This window comes from Hypanus sabinus, chromosome 11, assembly GCF_030144855.1.
Source record: "Hypanus sabinus isolate sHypSab1 chromosome 11, sHypSab1.hap1, whole genome shotgun sequence".
Classification (NCBI taxonomy): domain Eukaryota; kingdom Metazoa; phylum Chordata; class Chondrichthyes; order Myliobatiformes; family Dasyatidae; genus Hypanus; species Hypanus sabinus.
In genome coordinates this window covers 2,687,960-2,713,934 of record NC_082716.1, presented here as the reverse complement: position 1 = coordinate 2,713,934, position 25,975 = coordinate 2,687,960, and the positions used below count along the sequence as shown (strand labels likewise).

General features: G+C 45.2%; 1 protein-coding gene across 3 annotated transcripts in view; it reads left to right on the top strand.

Moving 5' to 3' along the window:
* The window catches only part of tnni3k (TNNI3 interacting kinase), a 170,237-nt gene that overhangs the window by 101,974 nt on the left and 42,288 nt on the right, over window positions 1-25,975 (top strand). For all 3 annotated transcript variants that reach the window (XM_059983675.1, XM_059983676.1, XM_059983677.1), the window contains 6 exons: window positions 2,877-3,071; window positions 6,475-6,579; window positions 9,674-9,726; window positions 11,163-11,215; window positions 11,487-11,619; window positions 20,100-20,209. In XM_059983675.1, coding sequence (XP_059839658.1) covers window positions 2,877-3,071; window positions 6,475-6,579; window positions 9,674-9,726; window positions 11,163-11,215; window positions 11,487-11,619; window positions 20,100-20,209 — 649 coding nt within the window. The remainder of the gene's footprint in view (window positions 1-2,876; window positions 3,072-6,474; window positions 6,580-9,673; window positions 9,727-11,162; window positions 11,216-11,486; window positions 11,620-20,099; window positions 20,210-25,975) is intronic.

Here is a 25,975-nt window from a genome sequence, read left to right as displayed (position 1 = left end):
GTGGGCCAATGAATGATCTCAGACCATGGTATTGATAACAGTTGTTTATGGGCAACGTAGTAATGTAGCGGTTAGGGCAATCACGTTACAGCACCAGCCATCACCAATCAGGGTTCAGTTCCTACCGTTGTCTGTAAGGAGTTCTCTCTCAGACCCCATGGGTCTCGTCTGGGTGCTCTGGTCTCCTCCCAGTACATGAACGTACGGGTTAGGGTTAGTAAGTTGTGGGTATGCCCTGTTGGCACCAGAGGCATGGTGAGACTTTTGGAGCTGTCAGAGGAAGTGGTAGAGATGGTTACAATGAGAGCATAAAGATGTAAATAGCACAACTGTGGCTGACAAGGGAAGTCAAAGCAATTGTAAAAGCAAAAGGAAAGGACATACAACAAAGCAAAAATTGGTGGGAAAATAGAGGATTGGGAAGTTTTTAAAAACCTTCAGAGAGCAACTAAGAAAAACATTAGAAGGAAAAGATGAAATAGGTAAGCAAACTAGCAAATAATATCAAAGTGGATAGTAAAGTTTTTTTCAATAATATTAAAAATAAGAGAAATGAGAGTAGATATAGGACCGCTAGAATATGAGGCAGGAGAAATAATAACGGGGGACAAGGAGATGGCTGATGAACTAAATGAGTATTTTGCATTGTCTTCACTGTGGAAGACACTAACAGTATGCCTGATGTTGTTCTGTGTGAAGGAAGAGAGGTGGGTGCAGTTACTATTACAAGAGAGAAGATGCTCAAAAAGCTGAAAGACCTAAAGGTACATAAGTCACCCAGACCAGAGGAACTGCACCCTAGGGTTCTAAAAGAGGTAGCATTAAAGATTGTGGTGGCATTAGAAATGATCTTTCAAAAATCATTGGACTCTGGCATGGTGCCAGAGGTCTGGAAAATTGCAAATGTTACTCCACTCTTTAAGAAAGGAGGAAGGCAGCAGAAAGTAAATTATAGACCAGTTAGCCTGTCCTCAGTAGTTGGGAAGATGTTGCAGTCAATTGTTAAAGATGAGGAGATGGAGAACTTGGTGACACAGGAGAAGTTTGTACAAAGTCAGCATGGTTTCCTTCAGAGAAAATCCTGCCTGATGAATCTATTGGAATTCTTAGAGGAGATTACAAGCAGGATAGATAAAGGGGATTCAGTGGATGTTGTACATTTGGGCTTTCAGAAGGCCTTTGACAAGGTGTCACACATGAGGTTGCTTACCAAGTTAAGAGCCCGTGGTATTGCAGAAAAGTTGCTAACATGGTTAGAGCATTGGCTGATTCATAGGAGGCAGTGAGAGGGAATAAAAGGATCCTTTCCTAGTTGGCTGCCAGTGACAAGTGATGTTCCGCAGGGGTCAGTGTTGGAACCACTTTTTTTTTTAATGCTGTATATAAATGTTTTAGATGATGGAATAGATGGCTTTGTTGCCAAGTTTGCAGATGATACGTAGATTGGTGGAGGGGCAGGTAGTGTTGAGGAAACAGGTAGAATGCAGAAAGACAAATTAGGAGAACGGGCAAGAAAGTGGCAAATGAAATAGCATGTTGGAAAATGCATGGTCATGCAGTTTGGTAATAGAAATAAATATGCCGATTATTTTCAAAACAGGGAGAAAATCCAGGAATCTGAGATGCAAGGGGACTTGGGAGTCCTTGTACAGAACACCCTGAAGGTTAATTTGCAGGTTGAGTTGGTGATGAGGAAGGGAAATGCCATATTCGCATTCATTTTAAGAGGTCTAGAGTACAAGAGCAGAGATGTGATGCTGAGGCTTTATTAGGCACTGGTGAGGCCTCACCTTGAGTACTGTGACAGTTTTGGGCTGCTCATCTTAGAAAAGATGTACTGTCATTGGAGAGGGTCTAGAGGAGGTTCATAAGGATGATTCCAGGAATGAAAGGGTTATCATACGAGGAACGTTTGATGGCTCTGGGTCTGTACTCGCTGGAATTCAGAAGGATGGGGGGTGGAATCTCACTGAAACCTTTTGAATATTGACCTGCCCTAGACAGAGTAGATGTAGAAAGGATATTTCCTATGGTGGGAGAGTCTAGGACAAGAGGACATAGCCTCAGGATGGAGGGGCATCCTTTCAAAACAGAGATGTGGTGAAATTTCCTTAGCCAAAGGGTGGTGAATTTGAGGCATTTATTACTACATGCAGCTGTGTAGACCAGCTCGTTGGGTGTATTTAATGTATTTAATAGGTTCTTGATTGGACATGACATCAAAGGTTATGGGGAGAAGGCCGGGAACTGGGGTTGAAGAGGAGATAAAGTAAAAGGATCAGCCGTGATGAAATGGCGGAGCAGATTCGATGGGCCAGACGGTCTAAATCTGTTCCTATGTTTCATGGTCTTACGGTCTTTATGGTAACCTGGGGGGTATGTTTTTCACAGAGGGTGGTGGGTATATGAAACGAGCTGTCAGAGGAAGTGGTAGAGGAGGATGCAGTTACATTTAAAGCCATTTGGACAGGTACATGGATTTTAAAGTTAAAGTTAAATCAAGATTAGTTTTACTTGTTACACGTACATTGAAATATCAAAGCATACAGTGAAACATTTCATTTTTGTCGTCATCTATGATGTGCTGAGGGCAGCCCGTAGGTGTCACCACGCTTCCAGCACCAACACAGCATGTCAGCAACTCAATATCCCTAACCCATACATCTTTTTGGGGTGTGGGAGGAAGCCAGAGCCCCCAGAGGAAACTATGCAGACTTGGGGCAAATATACAAACTCCTTACAGACAGTGGTGGTAATTGAGCACTGATTGCTGGCACTGTAAAGCGTTAGGCTTATCATTACGTTATTGATATCTGTCGTTCCCGGACTTCACTGAGGACTCCGTGGCTCACTGCTGCAACTTCCTTCCTCCCCAGATATCGTGCCAACACCTTCTGCTCCAAGTCTGACGTTGATATGTTCTGCCGTGAGGTGTCCATCCTCTGCCGCCTGAACCACCCATGTGTGATCCAGTTCGTCGGCGCCTGTCTCAGCGACCCCAGTCAGTTCGCCATCGTCACTCAGTACATCTCCGGTGGCTCCCTGTTCTCCCTCCTACATGAACAGAAGAGGTATGGCCTCTCCTCACTAACCTTCTCCAGGCTTTGTTCTTACGGAGTTTACCAGCTGGAGCAGGCCCTTCAGCCCATGCTGTCTGGCCTAGCCCTGTGGAACAGTCTTCAGTCTCAAGTGTCTGTATGAGACAGGAAGGGAAAGTGTGCAAGAGAGATAGAGTGTGAGACAGATTGTTTTTGAGATAGTCTTTGTGTAAGACAGTGTGTTAGAGACAATGTGTGAGAGACAGTGTGCGCATGAGAGACAGAGTGTGAGAGACAGAGTGCGAGACGGGGGTACTGTGCGTGAGACAGTCTGTGTGTAAGACAGAGACTGTGTGTGTTTGTGAGTCTGTATGTGTAAGAGAGTGTGTGTGAGAGAGTGAGACAGTCTGTTTAAGACCGTGTGTGTCTCTGAAACAGTGTGTGTAGGACAGAGTATGTGAGAGACTGTGTGTGTTTGAGTCTGTATGTGTAAGAGAGTGTGTGAGAGAGAGTGAGACAGTCTGTGTAAGACAGAGAGAGGGAGCGTGAGATAAAGAGAGATGCCCATTCAAGTGCCTATATGAGTGTCATGAATGGCTATCTCGTATTTGCCGTCTCCACCAACCAGGCAGCACATTACAAACACTCACCACACTCTCTAAGGATACTTGCCCCTCGCATCTCACCTTAAACAGATGCCCTCTGGTATCAGACATTTCAACCCTGGGAAAAAGATATTGACTATCTACTCTCATAATTGTATAAACCTCTAAGCTATCTCATCAGCCTCTGCCATTCCAGAGGAAACAAGTTTGTCCAACCTTCTGTTACAGCATATGTCCTTTCATCGAGGCAGTAGCCTGGTAAACCTCTCCAAAGCCTCAACATCCTTCCTCTAGTGGGGTGACCAGAACTCTATCAATACTCCAGATGTAGCCTAACCAGAGTTTTATAAAATTGCAACATTACCAATTGTCTTCTGACGAATAAAAACAAGCACTCCGACCTTCTTAACCACCCTATCGACCTGTGTAGCCAATTTCATGGAACTATGAACTTGGACCCCAAGACTCCTCTGCTCTTCTACACTGTTGAGGGTTCTGCCATTAGCAATGATACTGTCTTTTTACATTTGTTCTCCCAAAGTGCAACACCTCACATTTGACCATGCAAAACTCTGCTTGCCATTTCATCATCCATACCTACAACTGATCTACTGTAAATCCCACTGTATTCTTTGCCGATCTTCTACGCTTATCCATAACACCACCAATTTTCATATCAACTGCAAACTTACTAACACACCAACCATATTTTCCTCCGGGTGATTTATAAATACCACAAGCAATCCTAGTGAGGGAATCTTCCGTAAACTAAAGTGAAGTGTTGAAGTGAAGGGTCTGGGTGGCAAAAGGGTGAGAATGGTAGCAGAGTGCATTTTGGGCATCTTTTAAGAGACAGCAGATGCTGGAGGAGCTCTGAATCGAGCAGCATCTGTTGGGAAGGGGGAATGAAACCAGAATCTTTTTTGCTATTTGCGTGATTTGATCAAGGTGCTTAGGCGCAGAACTGTGTGGCTGTGGCCTGCTCTCATTGACGCAGCAATAAACTGAACTGGCTGTCACTCCTTGACCGTCTCAGGAACTCGGCATTTTGATATTTAATATCCTGTGTGTATTTTGCTTGTGTTTCACTGTTTGTGTGATTTGTTCTTTTTCATATACTGGGAATTTGTTTAAATCGGTTCCATGGTGCTTCTTTGTTTTGTGGCTGTCTGTGGGACGATGAATCTCAGGGTTGTATACTGTATACATACTTTGATAAAAATGTACTTTGAACTTTGAGAATCAGGTTTAATATCACTGATATAACAAGTTCAAGTTCAAATTTAATTTTCACTCAAGCATACACCTGAATACAGCCAACTAAAACAGCATTCCTGATGGGCGCGGTGTAAAGCACAGAACCAACAGTCACACAAAGCATAGAACACGTATAGTGACAATAGCAGAAAAACATACAGTCACAAAAAATATAAACATAAATGCGTTGTTCTTTGGAAACAATACTTTGAAATACTTTATACTTCATTGTCACCAAACAATTGATACTAGAGTGTACGATCATCACAGTGGTATTTGTTTCTGTGCTTCGCGCTCCCTAAAGTACAAATTGATGTAAATATAATAAAAATTTAAATTATAAATCATAATTAGAAAATAGAAAAGGGAAAGTAAGGTAGTGCAAGTCAGGTCCGGATATTTGGAAGGTACGGCCCAGATCCAGGTCAGGATCTGTTCAGCAGTCTTATCACAGTTGGAGAGAAGCTGTTCCCAAATCTGGCCTTACGAATCTTCATGCTCCTGAACCTTCTCCTGGAGGGAAGAGGGACAAAAAGTGTGTTGGCTGGGTGGGTTGTGTCCTTGATTATCCTGGCAGCACTGCTCCGACAGCGAGTGGTGTAAAGTGAGTCCAAGGATGGAAGATTGGTTTGTGTGATGTGCTGGGCTGTGTTCACGATCTTCTGCAGCTTCTTCCGGTCTTGGACAGGACAACTTCCATACCAGGTTGTGATGCACCCTAGAAAATTACTTTCTACAATGCACCTGTAAAAATTAGTGAGGGTTTTAGGGGACAGGCCAAGTTTCTTCAGCTTTCTCAGGAAGTAAAGGTGCTGGTGGGCCTTCTTGGCAGTGGGCTCTGCTTGCTTAGACCAATACATTGTGATGCATAAAATATGTAAATTACAAGAAATATATACAGAGTATGAAATTAAATTAAATAAATAGTACAAAAAGAGAGTGAAATGGTGTTCATGGGGTGATTCATTGTCCACTCAGAAATCTGATGGTGGTGAGAAAGAAGCTGTTCCAAAAACATTGAATGTGGATCTTTCTTGAAGCATTGAGTGTATTGTCAGTGGTTTGTGCTGAAACTTTGCATCAGGACTGTATCTGCGGGGTGGGTGCCCAGAACACTTGGTATATTCCACAGACAGGGTGGTGGGGAGGCTGGAACCCTTAGGCGATGATGTCGAGGGCATGCAAATACTTCAGTGACATCCAAGCAAAGTGTAGGGTGTTGATTCACCAAACAGAGGGAGAATATAATGAGCAAAGAGATGGGAAAAGTAGATTCAGATTTAGATTTATTTATCAGAGGTATGTTAGTATAACTCTGCCATGGACAGGCCCAAGCCTGGCTGCAAAACAAAGAGGATGGGAGGATTGGACAAGCAGCTAGCAACCACATCCCATTAAAAACCCAGAGCTGCAGAAGTTGTTTGAAATTAGGACCTCCCTCTGTTTGACATGAGGACCTCTCTCTGTCTGTTTGAAATCAGGGCCTCGCTCTATCCATTTGAAATTGGGGCCTCGCTCTGTCTGGAATTTTTTTGCCATTTATTCAGTTTTTGTCTTATTTCCTCGATTGACAGAATCATTGACCTTCAGTCTAAGCTAATCATCGCAATCGATGTGGCCAAAGGAATGGAATACCTTCACAACCTAACTCAACCCATCATCCACAGAGACCTGAACAGGTACAGGGGCCTAAGTTCTGGCAGTGAAGGAGGTAATGAGGGCAGGGGGGTGGTGGAGGCAGGGACATCCACCATATCCAGCAGATATCGTGGCTAGCACTTCGATTGGAAAGGTAGAGAGGACAATGGACTAAGTGCTGGGTAATTGTGTTAGTGTAGATGGGTAATGCATGTTCAGCATTGACAAAGTGGGTCAAATGGCTCTATCCCTCCACTTTGCTAAGGATTAAATGGGAAGTGAGCAGCACTTTGGGAGCAGCACTGATGCTAGGATATTCATGAATGACAGAGTCCAGAGGGAGTACTGAGTTATAGAGGGACCTTGGAACACAGGTCCACAGATCCTTAAAGGTGGAAACGCATGCAGATAATGTGGTAAGGAAGTCGTATGGGACACTGGCATACATTAAGTTCAGACTTAGGGAGGTTCTGCAACACATACAAAATGCTGGCAGAAATCAGCAGGTCAGGCAGCATCGACAGAAATGAATAAACAGTCAACATTTGGGGCTGAGACCCTTGATCAGGACTGGTAAGGAAGGGGAGAGGAATCAGAATTAAAAAGTGGGGGAGGGGAAGGCGTTGGCAGGTGAGAGGTAAGGTGGGTGGCTGGGGGAGAGGGGATGAAGTAAGATGTTAGGTGGTAAAGGTAGGGGACTGAAGAAGGAGGAATCTGACAGGAGGGTGGACTACGGAAGAAAGGGGAGGAGGAGGGGACCATGGGGAGATGGTGGGCAGGTGGGAAGAAGAGAAGCAGGGAGAGGGGAGCTAAAATGAGGAATGGAAAAAGAGAAAATGAGGAGGGATTGAAATTACCGGAAATTTGAGTAATCAACATTCATACCATCAGGTTGGAGGCTACCCAGTTGCAATATGAGCTGTTGGTTCTCCAACCTGAGTGTGGCTTCATCATTACTGAGGAAGTCATGGACAGACATGTTGGAATGGGGATGGAAAATGAGGTTTAGAAGTGAATGCATGAAGTTTTTTGGTAAGTTTGCAGATGGCATGAAATCAGGAGGTTTTGTTGATAGTGAAGAAGATTATTGTAGATTACAGGGGGATCTTAATCAGGAAAGTGGGTTAAGGAGTGGCAAATGGACTTCAATACAGGTAAATGTGAGATGAAGCAGTCTGGAAAGTCAAACTAGTGTAGGACTTGTTCTGTCAGTGGAGAACTGGGGATTGTAATGGAACAGGGGCATCTAGGAATAGGTGTCATAGGTAGACAGGGTGAGGAAAAAGGCTTTTAGTACTCTAACCTTCATCAGCTAGGTCACTGAATATTGGAGTATGTTGCAGTTGTACAGAATAAGTCATTGGTGAGAATGCACTGGTAGTGCTATGTATGGTTTTGGTCACCCTGTTATGGGAAATGTATGATTAAACTGGAAAAGATTGACAAGGTAGTTAGCAGGACTGGAAGGCCTGAGTTATAGGGAGAGGTTGGCCAGGTGAGGTCTTTATTCCTTAGAGCCTTGTAGAAATGTTTAAAATTATGAAAGGCATAGATACAGTGGTAGAGGAGACCAAAACTAGAGAGCATAGGTTTAGGGTGAGAAGGGGAGAGATTTAAAAGGGACTTCACTCAGGAAGTAGTGAGTACTGTATATGGAACAAGTTATCAGAGGAAGTGGCTGAGCAGGTACAATAGTATAATTGAAGAAGTATTTGGATAGGCCCATGGAGGGACGGGCCTTGTAGGGGATATGCACAGAACACAGGAAATTAGGATTAACTATGTGAGCATGGTGGTTAGCATGGACTGGTTGGGCAGAGTGGCCTTTGTCCATGTTGTATTGCTCAACAGTATGACTTGGAAACCTGAGGGGCAGGTGGAGGGTATCTGGAGTGAGCCAGTGGAACTGGTGGAGGCATATGTGTTTACAGCATTCAAGAGGCTTTTGGGCAAATACATGGGTTGGAAAGGAGCAGAGGAATATGGACAATACAGGCGAGTGGGATGAATATAGATCAACATCGCGGTTAGCCTGGACAAGGTGGATTAAAGGCCTGTTTCTGTGCAGCACTGCTCTCTGGTCGTGTGAGCTGTCAGGGAAAACTGAACATAGAACAGTACAGGTCATTCAGCCCACCGTGTTGTGCAGAACCAAGCCAATTAATTAGTAATCAAATGGCAAACTAAACTAATTCCCTACTGCCTACACAATGACCATATCCCTTCATTTCCCTCACACTCATGATCTAACTTTCTCTTGAAAGTGTCTAATGTATCTGCCTCTACCACCGTCCCGGCAGCGCATTCCAGGTACTCACCACAAGTAAAAGGAACTTGCCCCTCTCATATCCTTTGAATTTACCCCCTCTCACCTTAAAGGCATGCTGTCTGGTATTAGACACTCTGACCCTAAGGCCTACCCAGTCTATGCCTTTCGAACTCAAGTTTGTCCAAACTCTCAGTAGCATATGCACTCAAATCCAGGCAGCATTCCTGATGAACTTCATTTGCACCCTCTCCAAAGCCTCAACATCCTTTCTGTAATGGGATGACCAAAACTCCAGATGAGGCCTAACTAGAGTTTTATGAAGATGTAGCATAACAAAGAACGTATAAATATACAGCACATTACGGGCTCTTCGGCCCACAATGTTGCTGACCATGTAACCTACTCTAGAAACTGCCTAGAACTTCCCTAGTGTATAGCTCTCTATTTTTCTAAGCTCCATCTGAAAGACCCTATTGTATCCGCCTCTATCACTGTTGCTGGCAGTACATTCCACTCTGTGTGAAAAACTTCCTGACTGGGAACAATAATTTTTCATTTAGATAAAATGATTAGAGGTGGCATGGTAACATAGCAGCCAGTGTAAAACTTTACAGCATTAGCGACCTGGGTTCAATTCTTGCTGCTGTGTGTGAGGAATTTGTGCACTCTCCCTGTGACCATGTGGGTTTCCTCTGGATGCTCTGGTTTCCTCCCACATTCCAAAGACTTGCGGGTTAGTAGTTTAATTGGTCACATGGGTGAATCATATGGATCAGAAGGGTCTGTTACCATACTTTATTTCTAAATAAAAAAGAACAGTAATCAACATGGTGAATGACCAATCTTTTCTCTCCTCTCTCCTGCAGCCATAACATCCTGTTGTATGAAGACGGCCATGCCGTAGTTGCTGACTTTGGAGGTTGGCATCTGACAGACATGAGAACTTGGTTGACGTGTGCTGAGCAAGGGACAGGGGACAAACTAAAGGTCAAAGGCCCACAGGCTACTCCTAGGGTTCGGCGCGCCTAACGTGGTGTTAATGTAACTGACCCCTGTCTTGTCCCCACCCTTGTCAGAGAAGACTCTTAGAGCAGAGGGATAGTCACACATATTGCCATATCACCCACCAACATTTGTCCTCTCGTTCACCCTGTTCAAAGCAATGTAACCTCCTCCCCATTCCTAACCCTGTGTACACAGGGTTGAGCGATGATTTGATAGAAGTGTTCTAGATAATGAGAGGCATAGATAGTGTGGACAGCTAGAGATGTTTTCCCAAGGCAGCAATGGAAATTCAAGAGGACATCATTTTAAGGTGATTGGGGGATGCTACAGATAGGAGCTTTACGTAGGGAGTGGTGGAACGTCCTGCCAGGGTGAGAGAGGGAAAGGGGCTTCTTTTCTGTTGTGATGTTCTGCTAAATGTGGTGGGCATGCTGGTTTGATGCCAGAATGTGTGGTTACACTCATGGGCTGCCCCCAGCACATCATTAGGTTATATTGGTTGTTAACATGACAAATTTCACTATATGTTTCAGTGTACATGTGATAAATAAACTTGAATTTTGAACCTTGTGAATGAGGGGTCAGATGTAGATGGCATCTGGATGGAGATGAAGGTATTTATGTCTGGTAGCTTACATTACAGCAGCTGAAACCTTCAGTAGATGTGCTTATTGTTCAATGTGGACAGAAGAACAGGAGTAGGGGAGGCCACTTGACCCCTCAGTCCTATCCCATTATTCAACGTGACCAGAGCTGATCTGTTCCGGGTCTCATCTCCTCTTTTGTGCCAATTCCCCATCGCCCTCAGTCCTTTGATCTGTCAAACATTTCCCTCCCTCTACTTTCAATCCCACCCCCAGCGATCCAGTCTCCACACCATCTGTGTGGAGAATTCCAGAGATCCCCTCCCTCTGTGAGAAGTCTTTACACATCTCAGTTTTAAATGTCCATCACCCCTCCCCCATCCTCTCATGTGGAGCCGTCTGTGGAAACATCTCCGCCTCAACGTATATTTCACTAAGATCAGCCCTCACTTTGATAAATTACAAAGAATGACAAATCCAATTTCTTCAGTCACTCAGGACTCTCATCCCAGGAATTATCCCAGCGACCATCTTTGGGACTGCCCAATGTCAATGTGTAGACTTGCATTGGATAATAAGGGCTACAGTCCAGATGTGGGTAAAGGGGATGAATTCAGAGCAGTAGCCAGCAGGGGCAGAATGGACTGAAAGGCCTGTTTGTGTGCTGTAAAACTCTGTGTCTATAAGCATGGGTTATCCCGCACCAGTAATGTAAAGAACACAATATAAGGAGTATAGGTTTGCTGAAGGATCTTTCTGTCCGCAGAGTCCCGCTTTCTGCTCTCAATGGATGAAGATAACATGACCAAACAGCCTGGGGTAGGTGTCATCTCTTGTTCCCCTTAACCTCTGCTCCCTGACCCTACAACCTCCCCTCCACACCTGAGCCCAACTTTACAACCTTTGCTTCACCCCTGCTGCCTTGTTACAATCTCCACTTGGGTGGTTTCATGGGTCCAGTGGTCTGGGTTATTTGGAAGCGATAGCAGGAATTGGTGGGAGTGGTGACTGAAGCACCAGAGCCCTGTGGCAGAGGGTTGTGGGTGGTGTCGGTGTGACTCTGGTGTAACAGACTGTCTCTGCCACACAGAACCTGCGGTGGATGGCTCCTGAGGTCTTTACACAGTGCACTCGGTACACCATTAAAGCGGACGTCTTCAGCTATGCCCTGTGTCTCTGGGAACTACTGACTGGTGAAATCCCCTTCGCACACCTCAAGCCAGGTAAGTGAGACTGAAAGGAAATGGGAAGAGGACAGTAAAAATGGGAAGATTGGTTTGGAGGGTGATGGAGAGATGTGAAACACAAAAAATACAGATACGTCTGAAGTCTGAAACAAAGACAGAACTTACTGGAACCATACAGGAGTTCCGACAGCATCCTGGAGAGGGGAACAGTGAGTGGTTCAGGGATCAATGGTCCACTCTCAAAACTGGATAAAGCTCCGATAATTGAATATTCCAGTATTCTGAAACCACAGCATCTGAGCATCTGGCTCAGTAGGGGATATCCCTTGAGCTCTTTGGGGCCTCTTGTCCCACTCATCCTTAAAACTCATCCAATTCACTGGAAAATCAGCAGTGATATTGTTCGATGTCTTAAAACAAAGTGATTTGGAAGTGATGCTGGAAGTCCAGAGGCCCCCCCCCCCCCACATGCACACACAGACACACAGTGGATGAAGTAAGAAGCTGGGAGTTAATGGCAGGAAAAGGTAAACAACTGGAGAAGAAAGAATCTGATAGGAGAGAGTGGACTGTGGGAGAAAGGGAAGGAGGGGGGTGCCAAGGGTTGGTTCTAGGCAGGTGAGGAGAAGTTTGATGCCAGAGTGGAGACATGAAGTAGAGGGAAGGAGAAAAAATCCCCCATCCCACTTTCACTCTGCCTCCTCTTCTAGCTGCCTATCACCCCTCTCAATATTCTGCCTTCTTCTACTACCCATAGTGCTTTCCCCTTACATTTCTTCTTCACCTCTCCTGCCTATTCCCTCCCCCACCCCTTGATCTTTCCTCTGATTGGTTTTTCACCTGGCACCTTCCACCCTCCTTCTTTATAGGGCCCCTGCCCCCTCCTTCTTCAGTCCTGACAAAGGGTCTCAGCCCGAAACATTCACTGTTCATTTCAACGGATGCTGCCCGACCCGCTGAGTTCATCCAGCTTGTTTGTACATGTTGAAAAAATACCAGAAGTTGGAGAAATTGATGCTTCTGCCATGAGGTTGGGAGCTACCCAGATGGAATGAGGTGTTGCTCCTCCAACATTTGGCCCTAAATATTGACTATTTATTCATTTCCATAGATGCTTCCAAGCTGGCTGAGTTCCTCCAGCATTTTCTGTGTGTCGCTCTGAATTTTTTCTGCTTGTCATTACGGTACAAGATTGGAAAGTCAAAGACCAGCTGTTTTTGTCACATGTACATCAAAACTTGAGAAGGGGCAAGTGGAGTTCATAGATCCCTCAAAGATGCCACACAAGTTGTTTTGGACTCTGATGCCTTTAATCTAAGTTTCTTTCCGAAGTTAAGAAAGGGGCACAACACTTGTTGTTTCACAATCGTTTTATTAAGCGTTAACAGAACAAAGAAAATTGGGAACAGACAGTAATGGGAGCAGAGGCTAGTAACAGAAATGAGGAAAGAAGAAAGATGGTGTTGCTGTGTGGTCAGCTCTTTTTGTACTCCATAGATAAGGAAGGTCCATTCAAATTTACAGATAAGAGTCAACCAATCAGATAGCCCCAAATTAGGTATCCCCTCTTCTCATTGCTATGATCAGGGAGGAGGTACAGGAGCCGGAAGACACACACTCAGTGATTCAGGACCAGCTTCTTCCCCTCTGCCATCCAATTTCTGAATGGAAAATGAACCCATGGACACTACCTCACTATTTTTCTTTTTTTTTCTTTTTTTGTATTGCAAATTACAGTAAGAATTAAATAAAACAACATATTTCATGATGTATACCAGTGATATTAAACCTGATTCTGATCAGCACCTGAGAAACTTCCAGAGCTTTCCAGAATGTTATGAAGAACTGTGACCACCAGGGGACACACTGAACAATTGCATATACAGTACTGTGACCATTAGGAAACATCTCAAACACAGAGGGAAAGGAGGGGAGAGGGGGACTCAGAGTCAGAGGAACAGACAAGAGATTCTGTGGATGTGAAAGGAACATCCAGCTGGTATGTTTTCTCCCAGATGCCAGGGTCAGGGACTTCTCAGATTGTGCCACAACATTTTGGAGAAAGGGTGAGCAGCCAGATGTCCTGGTACATATTGGTACCAATGACATTGGAAGGAAAAACAAAGAGGTCCTGAAAAGAGAATTTAGAGAGTTAGGTAGAAAGCTGAGAAGCAGGACCTCCAGGATAGTAATTTCTGGATTGCTGTCTGTGTCACACACCTGTGAGGGTACTAACAGGATGATCTGGTAAATTAATGCATGGCTGAGAAGCTGGTGCAGGGGGCAGGGCTTCAGGTTCTTGGATCATTGGGATTTCTTCTGGAGGAGGTATGATCTGTACAAAATGGACAGATTGCACCTGAACCCAAGGGGAATTAATTTTCTCGTGGGCAGGGTTGTTACTGCTGTTGGGGAGGGTTTAAACTAATTTGGCAGGGAGTTGGAAATGGGAATGAAGGGACTCATGATAAGGTGGATGGTAAAAAAAGCCAAGATAGCATGCAGTCAGTCTCTCAGGAAGGACAGGCAGATGATAGGACTTCATTGCAGCCAGCAGGGTGAGTATCAGTGAATTAGGGATGCAGAATCAAATAGAGCAGCAAATGCAGCATTCAGAGATATATCTGAATGCACAGAGTATAAGAAATGAAGTGGATGATGTTGCACTATTACAGATTGCCAGGTACGATGTTGTTGGCATCACTGAATCTTGGCTGAAGGATGGTTGCAGTGGGGAGCTGAATGTCCAAGATTACATGTTGTATCAGAGGGATAGGAAGGTAGGCAGAGGGGGTGGTGTGGCTCTGCTGGTAAAGAATGGCATCAAATCAGTAGAAAGATGTGATATGGGATCAGAAGATGTTGAATCCTTGTGGGTTGAGTTAAGAAACTGCAAGGGTAAAAGGACCCAGCAGCAGCTTGGAGGTGGACCACAGATTACAACGGGAAATAGAAAAGGTGTGTCAAAGGGCAATGTTATGATAGTCATGAGAGATTTTAACATGCAGGTCCATTGGGAAATCAGGCTGGAAATGGATCCCAAGGAGAGTTTGATGAGTGCCGACAAGATGGCTTCTGAGAGCGGTTTGTTGTTGAGCTTACTCGGGGATCAGCTACACTGGATTAGGGGTTAAGTAATGAACAGGAAGTGATTAGGAAACTTAAGGTAAATGAACACTTAGGAGACAGTGATCACAATATGATTTCAACTTGAGATTTGATAGGGAGAGAGTAAAGTCTGATGCAGCAGTAAGAGATGGAGTAAAGGAGATTACAGTGGTATGAGAGATGAGTTTGTCAAAGTAAAATGGAAAAGGCTGTTGGCAGGGATGTCAGCAGAGCAGCAATGGTGTGAGTTTCTAGGGAAGTGCAGAATGAATATATTCCAAGAACAAAGAAATACTCAAATGGCAAAGTATATAACCGTGGCTGACGAGGGCAGTTAAAGCCAATGTAAAAGCAAAAGTGAGGGCATAAAATAAACAAAAATTAGTGGGAAGATTGGAAAGCTTTTAAACCCCTACAGAGAGCAACTAAAAGAATTATTAGGAGAAAAAAGATTAAATATGAAAGCAAGATAACAAACAATATCAGAATGGATAGTGAAAGCTTTTACAAAAATAAGAGAGATGAGACTGCTAGGAAATGAGGCAGGAGTAATAATAATGGGGAACAAGGAAATAGCAGATGAACTAAGTTATTATTTTGCATCAGACTTCACTGTGGAAGACACTAGCAGTGTGCCAGATGTTGAAGGGTGTGAGGGAAGAGAAGTGAGTGCAGCTACTATTATAAGGGAGAAGGTGTTCAAAAAGCTGAAAGACCTAAAAGTACATAAGTCACCCAAGCCAGGTGAACTGCACCCTAGAGTTCTGGACGAGGTAGCGATAGAGATTATGGAGATATTAATAACGATCCTTCAAAAATCACTGGACTCTGACATGGTGCCAGAGGACTGGAAAATTGCAAATTTAACTTCACTCTTCAAGAAAGGAGGAAGGCAGCAGGAAGGAAATTATAGACTACTGTAGTTAGCCTAACCTCAGTAATTGGGAAAATGTTGGAATCAACTGTTAAGGATGAGGTTATGGAGTACTTGGTGACACAGGACAAGATAGCACAAAGTCAGCATGGTTTCCTGTAGGGAAAATCCTGCCTGACAAAGCTGTTGGAATTCTTTGCGGAGATTACAAGTAGGATAAATAAAGGGGATGCAGTGGATGTTGTATATTTGGACTTTCAGAAGGCCTTTGACAAGATACCACACATGAGGCTGCTTACCAAGTTAAAAGTCCATAGTGTTACAGGACTGTTACTAATATGGTTAGGGCAGGGGTCAGCAACCTTTACCACTGAAAGAGCCACTTGGACCCGTTTCCCACAGAAAAGAAAACACTGGGAGCCGCAAAACCCGTTTGACATTTAAAATGAAATAACACTGCATACAACGTTTTTTTTTTGCCTTTATGCTATGTATAAACAAACTATAATGTGTTGCATTTATGAAATTGATGAACTCCTGCAGAGAAAACGAAATTACATTTCTGCATGCAACAAAAACATTTTGAACTCCGAAAAAAAGACGTTGGGTTGAAGGTTACTTTTAAGTAAAATACTCAATGTCTATTTGAGTCCTTCTTGTATTTATGAAAAACGCCGAACTTAAATTTTCCGCCAGCAGCAAACCAAAAATATCATCAGCCAGCTGTCAGCCTGAAAAATTAAAGGACTATTTCACTGAACAATGAAAAAATATGAATATACGTAAAATAATAGGCAATTAAAATATTTATCATACTTGGTTAATGGGATTTCTGCTCCTGGACCTCAGCGCACAGCGTCTGCACATCAGGGCTGTATGACGTCACCTTCATCTTTACACAGGATCGCAAGCTGTCATCTGTGAGGCGTGCGCGATGTTTGTTTTTAATAAAGTTCATGTTGGAGAACACCTGCTCACATACATATGTGGATCCAAAGATCGACAGGACTCCAAGCGCATACTTTTTCATGTTTACATAAATGTCGGGCATAGCATTCCATGTTTCGAACACAAGTTTGTCCGGTTTTGGAAGGTTTTCAATATCACTCCATTTGTGATTCTGAGCAAGAACGGCCTTCTGACGGGCAACATCTTCAAGGTCTGCTGTCAAGCGTCTAAACTTGGACACCCATATGTCTTTGTCGGCTATGTCGGCCAGTTCCATCTCAAGATCAGGTTGACTCACACCTGCCAATGCAGTCGTATTCAGTAGGGAAGGATCGATGCTTAAGGGAGTGACCGGGAAGGATAATGTGTTTTTTTCCTCTCTGAACTCACAGAAGCGTTTCCCAAACGATGTTTGCATTGCGATGATTGCAGAATGTAAATACTCCGAAATTATCATGTCGTGACCTTGTTTGAACTCTTGTCAAATTGGGGAAGTGAGACAATGTGCCTTTCTGTAAATCTCTGGCAAGCACTGTCAACTTGCGCTCGAATGCCAAAACATCCTCCAACATGTGCAGGGCTGTACGTCCTTACCCCTGAAGAGCTGTGTTCAGCGTGTTCAGGTGTGCTGTCATGTCTACCATGAAGTGTAGCTTTTCCAGCCACTCTGGCTGTTCCAGCTCAGGAAAGGTGAGCCCTTTGCTGCCCAGGAAAGTTTTCACTTCTTCCAGACACGCGACAAAGCGTTTCAGCACCTCCCCTTTGGACAGCCACCGGACTTTGTTGTGCAGCAGGAGATCAGAATATGCGCTTTCCAGCTAGTCCAGTAACAAACGGAATTGACGGTGATTTAAACTTTTTGCCATTATTTTATTGACAATCTGAATGACAACATCCATTACTTCTGTGCATTCCGGAGGAAATGTTTGAGCGCACAGTGCCTCTTGGTGCAAGATGCAGTGAAAAGTCAGCAGCTTTCTGTCCAGCGACTTCTGCAGTAAAGCCACAAATCCCTTGTGCGTTCCCGTCATATTCGGCGCCCCATCAGTAGCTACTGACACCAGATGGGTGGTCTTTATTCCTTTGGCTCTTAAACAATTCAAGACAGCCTCACAGATGTCCTCCCCCCGTGTTTGGTCTTTTAGAGGTATCAACTCAATCAGTTCTTCCTGTGGCCCGGCAGAGTTTACATACCGGCAGAACAACGCTATTTGTTCAATATCACCTTTGTCTTTAGACTCGTCATAGGCAATCGAGTAGGCCACAGCTGAATTGATGTCTTTAATTTGCTGTCTTGTGATGTCTTCTGCCATTTTTATGGTTCTGTCTTTGACAGTCTTTGCAGAGAGGGGCATATCCCTGATTTTCTGCACAATTTCACTCTTGTTTTTAAAGTCCGTGAATAAATGTTCTGAAATCTTAATGAAAGATTCTTTTATATATTCACCATCTGTAAACTGCTTCCCGTGCCTGACTATTTCCTGAGCGGCAATATAACTGGCGTATGTCGTTGATTTTCCAGACTTCATCCATTTCTGGAAATGATTTTTGCTCAGATCAACCTTCCGCATCAGTTCCGAAACGGCTTTTTTTTCTCTCATCTCCATCCGGATATTTTTGAGCAAAGGCTGCGTGTTTATTCTGGAAATGCCTTGCGACATTTGACTTTTTGTTGTTTGCTAGTTTCTCATTGCATATTAAGCATACCGGTAAACCAGTCTCGTCAACAGTGAAAGCAAATGAATCTGTCCACGTATCATTAAACGTTCTGTTTTCTTCAGTCACTTTTCTTTTTTTAGAATTCTCCATAGTTGGCTTACCTTGGATCGAAAAATTAAAGAAATCGCGCACTGGCGGGTGTCAGGTATTGGCAGTGGTGACGTATATTAATAGCGATAAAAACACGTTGTAGCGGTGTGCTCACGCAGTCAGTAAACTGCAGTCGAATAACTTTATTCGAACTAAACAGCCTTGCTTTTAAGCCTCCCTCAACCCAGCCCCCATGGACGCAGATGCTGCAAAAGACGCGTACTCACAAACCCCCGTAGGCTATCTCCCTTAGCCGGAATGCTGGCTAATTGTGAGGAAATGTGTCGCCACACTTAGATTGTACAAGATCACCATAATCTTCAAATTTAGAATTACATTTCAAAAGCTAACAAACTAACATAAAATACATTTTAATTAAATACTGACCAATTATTTCCCAAAGCCACAGGGAGCCGCAGCATAGAGGTGAAAGAGCCACAAATGGCTCGGGAGCCGCAGGTTGCCGACCCCCGGGTTAGGGCATTGGCTGATTGGTAGGAGGCAGCGAGTGGGAATAATAGGATCCATTTCTGATTGGCTGCCAGTGACTACTGGTGTTCCGCAGGAGTCAGTGTTGGGACCAGTTCTTTTTATGCTGTATATGAATGATTTAGATGATGGAATGGATGGCTTTGTTGTCAAGTTTGTAGTTGATACGAAGATTGGTGGAGGGGCAGGTAGTATTGAGGAAACAAGTAGGCTGCAGAAGGTCAGGCAAATAGACAAGAAAGTGGCAAAATAAATACAATGTTGGAGAATATATGGTCATGCATTTTGATGCTAGAAGTAAATGTACAGACTACTTCCTAAATGAGGAGAAAATCCAAAATACTGAGATGGAGAAGGACTTGTGCAGAACACCCTAAAGGTTAACTTGCAGGTTGAACGGGGAGAGGAAGGCAAATGCAATGTTATCATTCATTTCAAGAGGTCAAGAATACAAGAGCAGGGATGTGATGCTGAGGGCTTATAAGGCATTGGTGAGGCCTCACCTTGAGTACTGTGAACAGTTTTGGGCTCCTCAAAACTAAAAAAAGATGTGCTGGCATTGGAGAGGGTCCAGAGGAGGTTCACAACGATGATTCCGGGAATAAATGGGTTATCATACAAGAAACATTTGATGGTTCTAGGTCTGTCTTTGCTGGAATTTAGAAGGATGAGGGGTTGTGGATCTCATTGAAATCTTTCGAATGTTGAAAGGCCCAGACAGAGTAGATGTGGAAAGAATGCTCCCCATGGTGAGCAAATCTAGGTCAAGAGGGCACAGCCTCAGGTTAGAGGGGCATCCATTTAAAACAGATATGGAGAAATTTCTTTTGCCAGTGAATTTGTGGAATTTGTTACCACAGGCAGCTGTTGGGTTGTTGGGTTACTTAAGGCAGAGCTTGATCGGTTTTTGATTAGACACGGTATTAAAAGTTACAGGGAGAAGGCTGAGGAGGGGAAAAGAGGATTAGCCATGATTGAAAGGCGAAGTAGACTCGATGGGCCAAATGGCCTAATTCTGCTCGTATGTTTTATGGTTAAGTGTGTATAAGTTCTTAAAGGCACTGCAAGCAGACAATCAATTGTTAACTGCAAAGAAAATAACTATTAACCAGTCTCATCCAATAGTTGATAGGATGTTTAAGAAGGTGTATGGTGTGTTGGCCTTTATTAGTCGAGGGATTCAGCTCAAGGTGATGTTGTAGCTCTATTTGCCTGCCCTGTTTGTTGAGTGTGCAGTGGGAAGGGAAGGGACTGTGCCTGACTAACCAGCTGTTTGTTGTTGATCCAGCTGCTGCGGCTGCTGACATGGCCTACCACCACGTGAGGCCGCCCATTGGCTACTCCATTCCCAAGCCTATCTCCTCCCTGCTAATGAGGGCCTGGAACGCCTGTCCAGAGGTAAGTGGTCCCATGTCTGCCTGTCCATTCGGTTGTACTGCGTGAGGAGTGGAGGAGGTGATTAGCATGCAGAGTGGATCTCTGGGCTGATATCACTGATGTATGGACAGAGAGTCACGGCGCAGAACTGAAAAAGGCCTTTCAGTCTGAGATGTCCTTGCAGTCTGGGGGAGAAAAGTGGTGGATATGTCCAGTACATCACAGGCAAAGCCCTCCTCATCACTGAGAAAATTTAAATGGAGCCCTGACTTAAGAAAGCAGCAGCAATCACCAAGGACCCCAACCATCCAGACTACGTCCTTTTTTCACCACTACAACATGCAGGAGGTACAGGAACCTTAGGTCTCACATCACCAGGTTCAGAAACAGTTATCAGATATCAGACCCTGAACCAGTATGGATAACTCACCTCAGCATGAACTGATTCCACAATCCTACAGACTCACTTCAAGGACTCTACAATACATATCCGCACACTAACAATCCTCTGACTGAAGAGTTCCCCCACATCTCACTTTTCACCCTCAACTCATGATCTCTAGTTCTAGTCTTACCCAACCTCAGTGGGAAAAGCCTGCTTGCACTTGCCCGATAGCCCTCATAATTTTCAATACCTCTATCAAATCTCTTCATGTTTTTACACTCTAGAGAATAAAGTCCTAACCTATTCAATCTTTCCCTATGAATTAGGCCTTCAAGTTCCAGTAACATCCTTGTAAATTTTCTCTGCACTCTTTCAATCTTTTCTGTAGGTAGGTGTCCAAAATTGGACACAATGCTCCAAATTAGGCTTCACCAACTTCCTGCACAATTTCAACATAACATCCCAATTCTTGTTCTCAATACATTGATTTATGAAGCTTCCTTTATGACCCTAATTATCCTATCGGTTTTCTGGCAGCCCAATCAAACCAGGAGTGAGAGAGGAGGCAACTCACTGGTCCGTGAGTGAGGTTTATAAAGAGCATTTGCGGGCTTTCTGCTTTCTCTGGCAGCCTAATCATATTGTGATTCATCAGCAAGGGCAAATAAAAATATGGTAGGGACAAGTGGAGCAGGCATTGTGTGAGTGGATCAGTGTTAGAGTGGGGAGGCTTTGGCTCATCAGGCTTGGGCAAGGTATGCATCTGGTAAGTTTCTTCTGTCTGTTACTGCACAGTTAGAGCATTGAGGATGGCTCCAGGGTTGTGTTCTTTGTATGAGATGAGGGGAGTCTGGAAGACCTCCAATCTCCTGGATAACTACATCTGCACCAGGTGCATCAAACTGCATCTCCTCAGAGACCAGGTTAAAGATCTGGAACTACAGCTTGATGACCTTCGGCTCAAATGGGAAATTGAGGAGGTGATAGATAAGAGCTCAGGGATGTAGTCACCCTAAGTTTCAGGAGGCAGGTACCTCTGGGAGACTGTCAGGTGAGGAAAAGGAAATGGGCAAATTACAAAGGTAGGTGGAGGAGTGGGTAGTGTTGAGAAAACAGAGAACCTGTAAAGAGACTTAGATAGTTAAGGGGAATGGGCACAGAAACAGCAAATGAAATATAATGTTGGAAAGTGTATGGTCATGCACTTTGGTGGAAGAAATAAACAGGCAGACTATTATTTAGATGGAGAGAGAGTTCAAAACGCTGAGTCCTTGTACAGGATATCCTAAAGGTTAACCTCCAGGTTGAGTTGGTTGTTAAGAAGCAAATGCAATGTTGGCATTCGTTTCTAGAAGTATAGAATATAAGAGGTGATGTGATGCTGAGGCTTTATAAAGCACTTGGGAGTATTGTGTGCAGTTTTGGGCTCCTTATTTTAGGGTAAATGATACTGGCTTCAGTGGGAATCTTGGTTGGTATGGATCAGTTGGCCAAACGGCCCATTTCCTTCTTGTTTGCCTCTGACTCTGAGAGATGTGGGAGTGGGGTCACCTGATTTTCCGATTACTGGCCTGTCTGCTTGTACTGCCCGGCTTCTCGGGAATTACCAGCCGGATCTTCCCGGGATATTTAGCTGCCTGTGGCTCCCCAGGACTGAGAGTGGGTGGTGTGCTGTTATGTCCACTCCCTGCCCCCTCTTCCTGCCCCCTCCTCTCCTTTTGCATCTCCCCTATCTCTTCCTCCTCACACCTGTTCTCCACCTCATGCCATCCCCTGTCCTTCTGCCTTGTATTCTCTTCCACCCTCCATTCCTCTTCACCTTTCCCCTCCCCATATACCTCCTCCTTCCACTTGTTCACCAGAGACCCCTCTACCTCCCCTGGCCCCTCACTCAGCCTCTCTCTATCCCTACCCCCCTCCTCCTCCCCTCTGAGATGGTGTGGGGAGATGGCAGGGTAGCTCACCGACTTTCCACCTTCAGCCTGGGCATGCACTCCTGCTCCAGGCCTGAGTTCCCTGGCCTCTCCCAGGGCTGCAGTTGGCTTGTCCTGTCCTTGGCCAGCTCCAGAATCCACAGCCCCAGCCTCACCACCTCTGTCTACCTCCCCTCCGTCCCCTCCCTCATGCCTACTCATTCCATCTGAGGCTCTGCTTCCCCTCCCCCCTCCACACTCTGTACCCTCTCTAGTAGCTGGAGCAGCTGATATTCTCAACCCACCAACTGGCCTGGGAGAAGACTGCAGTGACATCTCACTCTTAACACTGAGTGTGTCCCCCTCCCCACCCACAGCGCTGGGTGTGACTACAGATCCTATGGGTGGGGTTAGGCCAAAGCTCTGGGCTGAACCGACCCCCGAAAGGGTCCCACTGATTTGAGCTGACCTATGAGACTCCCCGCAGCCTCTGCCTCCCTCCTTCGTGAGTCGGCCTCGAGTGGGCACTGGTCGCTTCTTCGGTGTCTTGGGCCTGTGAGTGGCCTGTGAGCCTCTGGCAGGGTTACATCCTCTGGGCCACTCCCTCCCGCTGCTTGGTGTCTGTGTCTTTGAGGGCCTACTGACACCCGTCTCTTCAACTGGACAGATCTTTCCAGGTCTGGTGGGTTTCAGAATGAACTTCACCATCAGTGTGCTCTCAGGGACTCCCAGTGGGATGCCTCTCTTCCTCCTGCCTCTTGCCAGGGGCTCGTTCACAGCCTCAGCCCTTTCCTCACTCTCCAGCCTTCTCCCAGTCCCTGTCCTGGTCCTGCTGGAACGGTAAAATCCCAAGTCAAGTCCCAGCAAATCAAACCTCACTGACTTTGGTGTCTGATCTCTGTCCTTTCCCTGCACTCTCCCAGGAATGTTGACCTCTCCAATAGATTGAGTCCCTCCAGATCTCCCACCTTCCTCTGGATGAGCCCTGTGCCCCGGCTTTCCGAAGGGTTCGGGACTGGCTCTGGTCCCCCAGTGAGGGGTGAACACCAACACATTTTCCCCTATGTCTGCATTCCCATCCCATCCAGTACCAGACATATCATCTGCACCTCGCACTGCCACACCCAGCTTCCTACTCATCCCTGGGAGCACTCTGTTGCTATAGTGATGGTCCTGGCTACTGAGGAGGTAATTCCTTCTGAATGGCCCAACAGGTTGAGTTCTCCCTGTTGGGAATGGCAGGCGAGTGGTTTCACAACATGCTGTCTTGGTCTGGGGCCGCCTGCCAGCGGTGGGAAGGGTGGTGTGGTAGGGTGCTGGTTGTGTGCCCCGCCAGCCCCCTGTGTTGGGCATGGATTCCCATTTCCAGTGTCTCCTGTCCAGGCTCTGCATCCCCATGGGATCTTCTGGCAAAGAGGAACGGTCTCCTTGGTGATGGTAGCAAGCTTGCGAACCTGTTGATCAAAGCAAGAAGAGGTGAGAGAGGGAGTGAAGGGGCAGGGTCTATGAGAGGTCAAGGTGGAGAGAGAGGGAAGATGAGGTGGAGGGGGAGGGAGAGGGCAGACAGGAAGGAGAGGAGGTTAGGATGTTAAAGAGGGTGAGCAGAAGTGGTTAGAGAGGGCAAGAAGGTGAGGGAGGGGGAGGTGGAGAGAGCTTGCCTGCAACTCGTTCTTGCTTAAGTGGTTGGCATGATCTCATGGCTTAGGACCCCACTGTCAAACTGTGGGGAATGAGATCCACTGGGTCCGATAACCTATCAATCGACTTGGAGATTTAAGTTCAGTTCTGGTAGCCTCGTTATAGGAAGGATGTGGAAGCTCTGGGGGTGCAGAGGAAATTTACCAGGATGCTGCCTGGATTAGAAAGCATGTTTTATGAGGAAAGGTTGAGCAAGCTAGAGCTTTCCTCTGTGGAGTGGAGGATGAGTGTACAAGATGATAAGAGGCATAGATATAGTGGATAGCCAGAGACTTTTTCTCAGGGCAGAAATAGCTAATATGAGTGAGGCATAATTTTGAGGTGATTGGAGAGAAGTATGGGGGGGGGGGGGGGGAAATGCCGGAAGTATTTTTTTTAACCTGCAAAGCACTGCCCTGGGCAGTGGTAGAACAGGTACATGGGGGACATTTAAGAAACTCTTCGATTGGCACATGGATAATTGAAAATGGAGGGCTGTGTAGGAGGGAAGGGTTGGCACAACATAGTGGGCCAAAGGGCTTGTACTGATGTTCTGCACTTATTAGGTACACCTGTACACCTGTTAATGCAGATATCTAATCAGCCAATCATACAGCAACAACTCAATGCAGACATGGCCAAGAGGTTTAGTTGTTGTTCAGACCAAACATCAGAATGGGGAAGAAATGTGATCTAAGTGACTTTGGCTATGGAATGATTGTTGGTGCCAGACAGGGTGACTTGAGTATCTCAGAAACTGCTGAACTCCTTGGATTTTCATGCAGAACAATGTCCAGAGTTTACAGAGAATGGTATGAAAAACAAAAATCATTCATTGAGTGTCCAGTATCTTAGGGCTGCTCCTTATTGCTAGGTTTCCTGGTTTTTCTGTCTTAAAAAGGCTGACGAGGAAACCAGGAAATCTAACTATGAGGAGGAGCCCAAAGCTATCACCTGTCTTCCCAATATTTCCATGGTTTCTGGAAGTATAGGCAGGATTCTGAAGAATCCACAAGGAAGCTCAAATCACAGATTATGCGGGTCAAAGATGACCTGGGACTTAGGATGGCTGGTGTTTACAGTATTGCCTGTGAATGACTGACTGGGAGACCTCAGTCAGTTCGGATCGGGAGCAGCATCTCCAACACCATCACACTGAGCACGGGGGTCCCGTTCACTGCTGTTCACTCTGCTGACCCACAACTGTGCTGCAACACACAGCTCGAACCATATCATCAAGTTCGCCAATGACGCGACCATGGTGGGTCTCATCTGCAAGAACGACGAGTCAACTTACAGAGAGGAGGTGCAGCAGCTAACAGACTGGTGCAGAGCCAACAACCTGTCTTTTAATGTGAACAAAACAAAAGAGATGGTTGTTGACTTCAGGAGGGCATGGAGCGACCACTCCCTGCTGAACATTGACGGCTCCTTGGTAGAGATTGTAAACAGAACCAAATTTCTTGGTGTTCACCTGACAGAGAATCTCACCTCGTCCCTCAACACCAGCTCCATAGCAAAGTTTTTTTTAAAAAATAGCATCTATTTAGGAAAAATGCACCAAGTCCAGAGAGAGATTAACTAGAGCCCTTAGAATCTCAATAGTTAATGTCTGAATTATTCAAGTAGATTCTGAGTTTGGAAGAAAGAACTTTACTTCCAAGAAGTACTTATCAGCCATTTTAGAAAGTCAGACTAGGTCCGAAGAAGCCAAGATGGCTGGAAGATTTCCAACAAACATCTCAGCCTCCTTCACTGATTTAAACCACTTATATTCTCCAGTAGTAAGCGTAATTCGAAGATCGGCTGGAT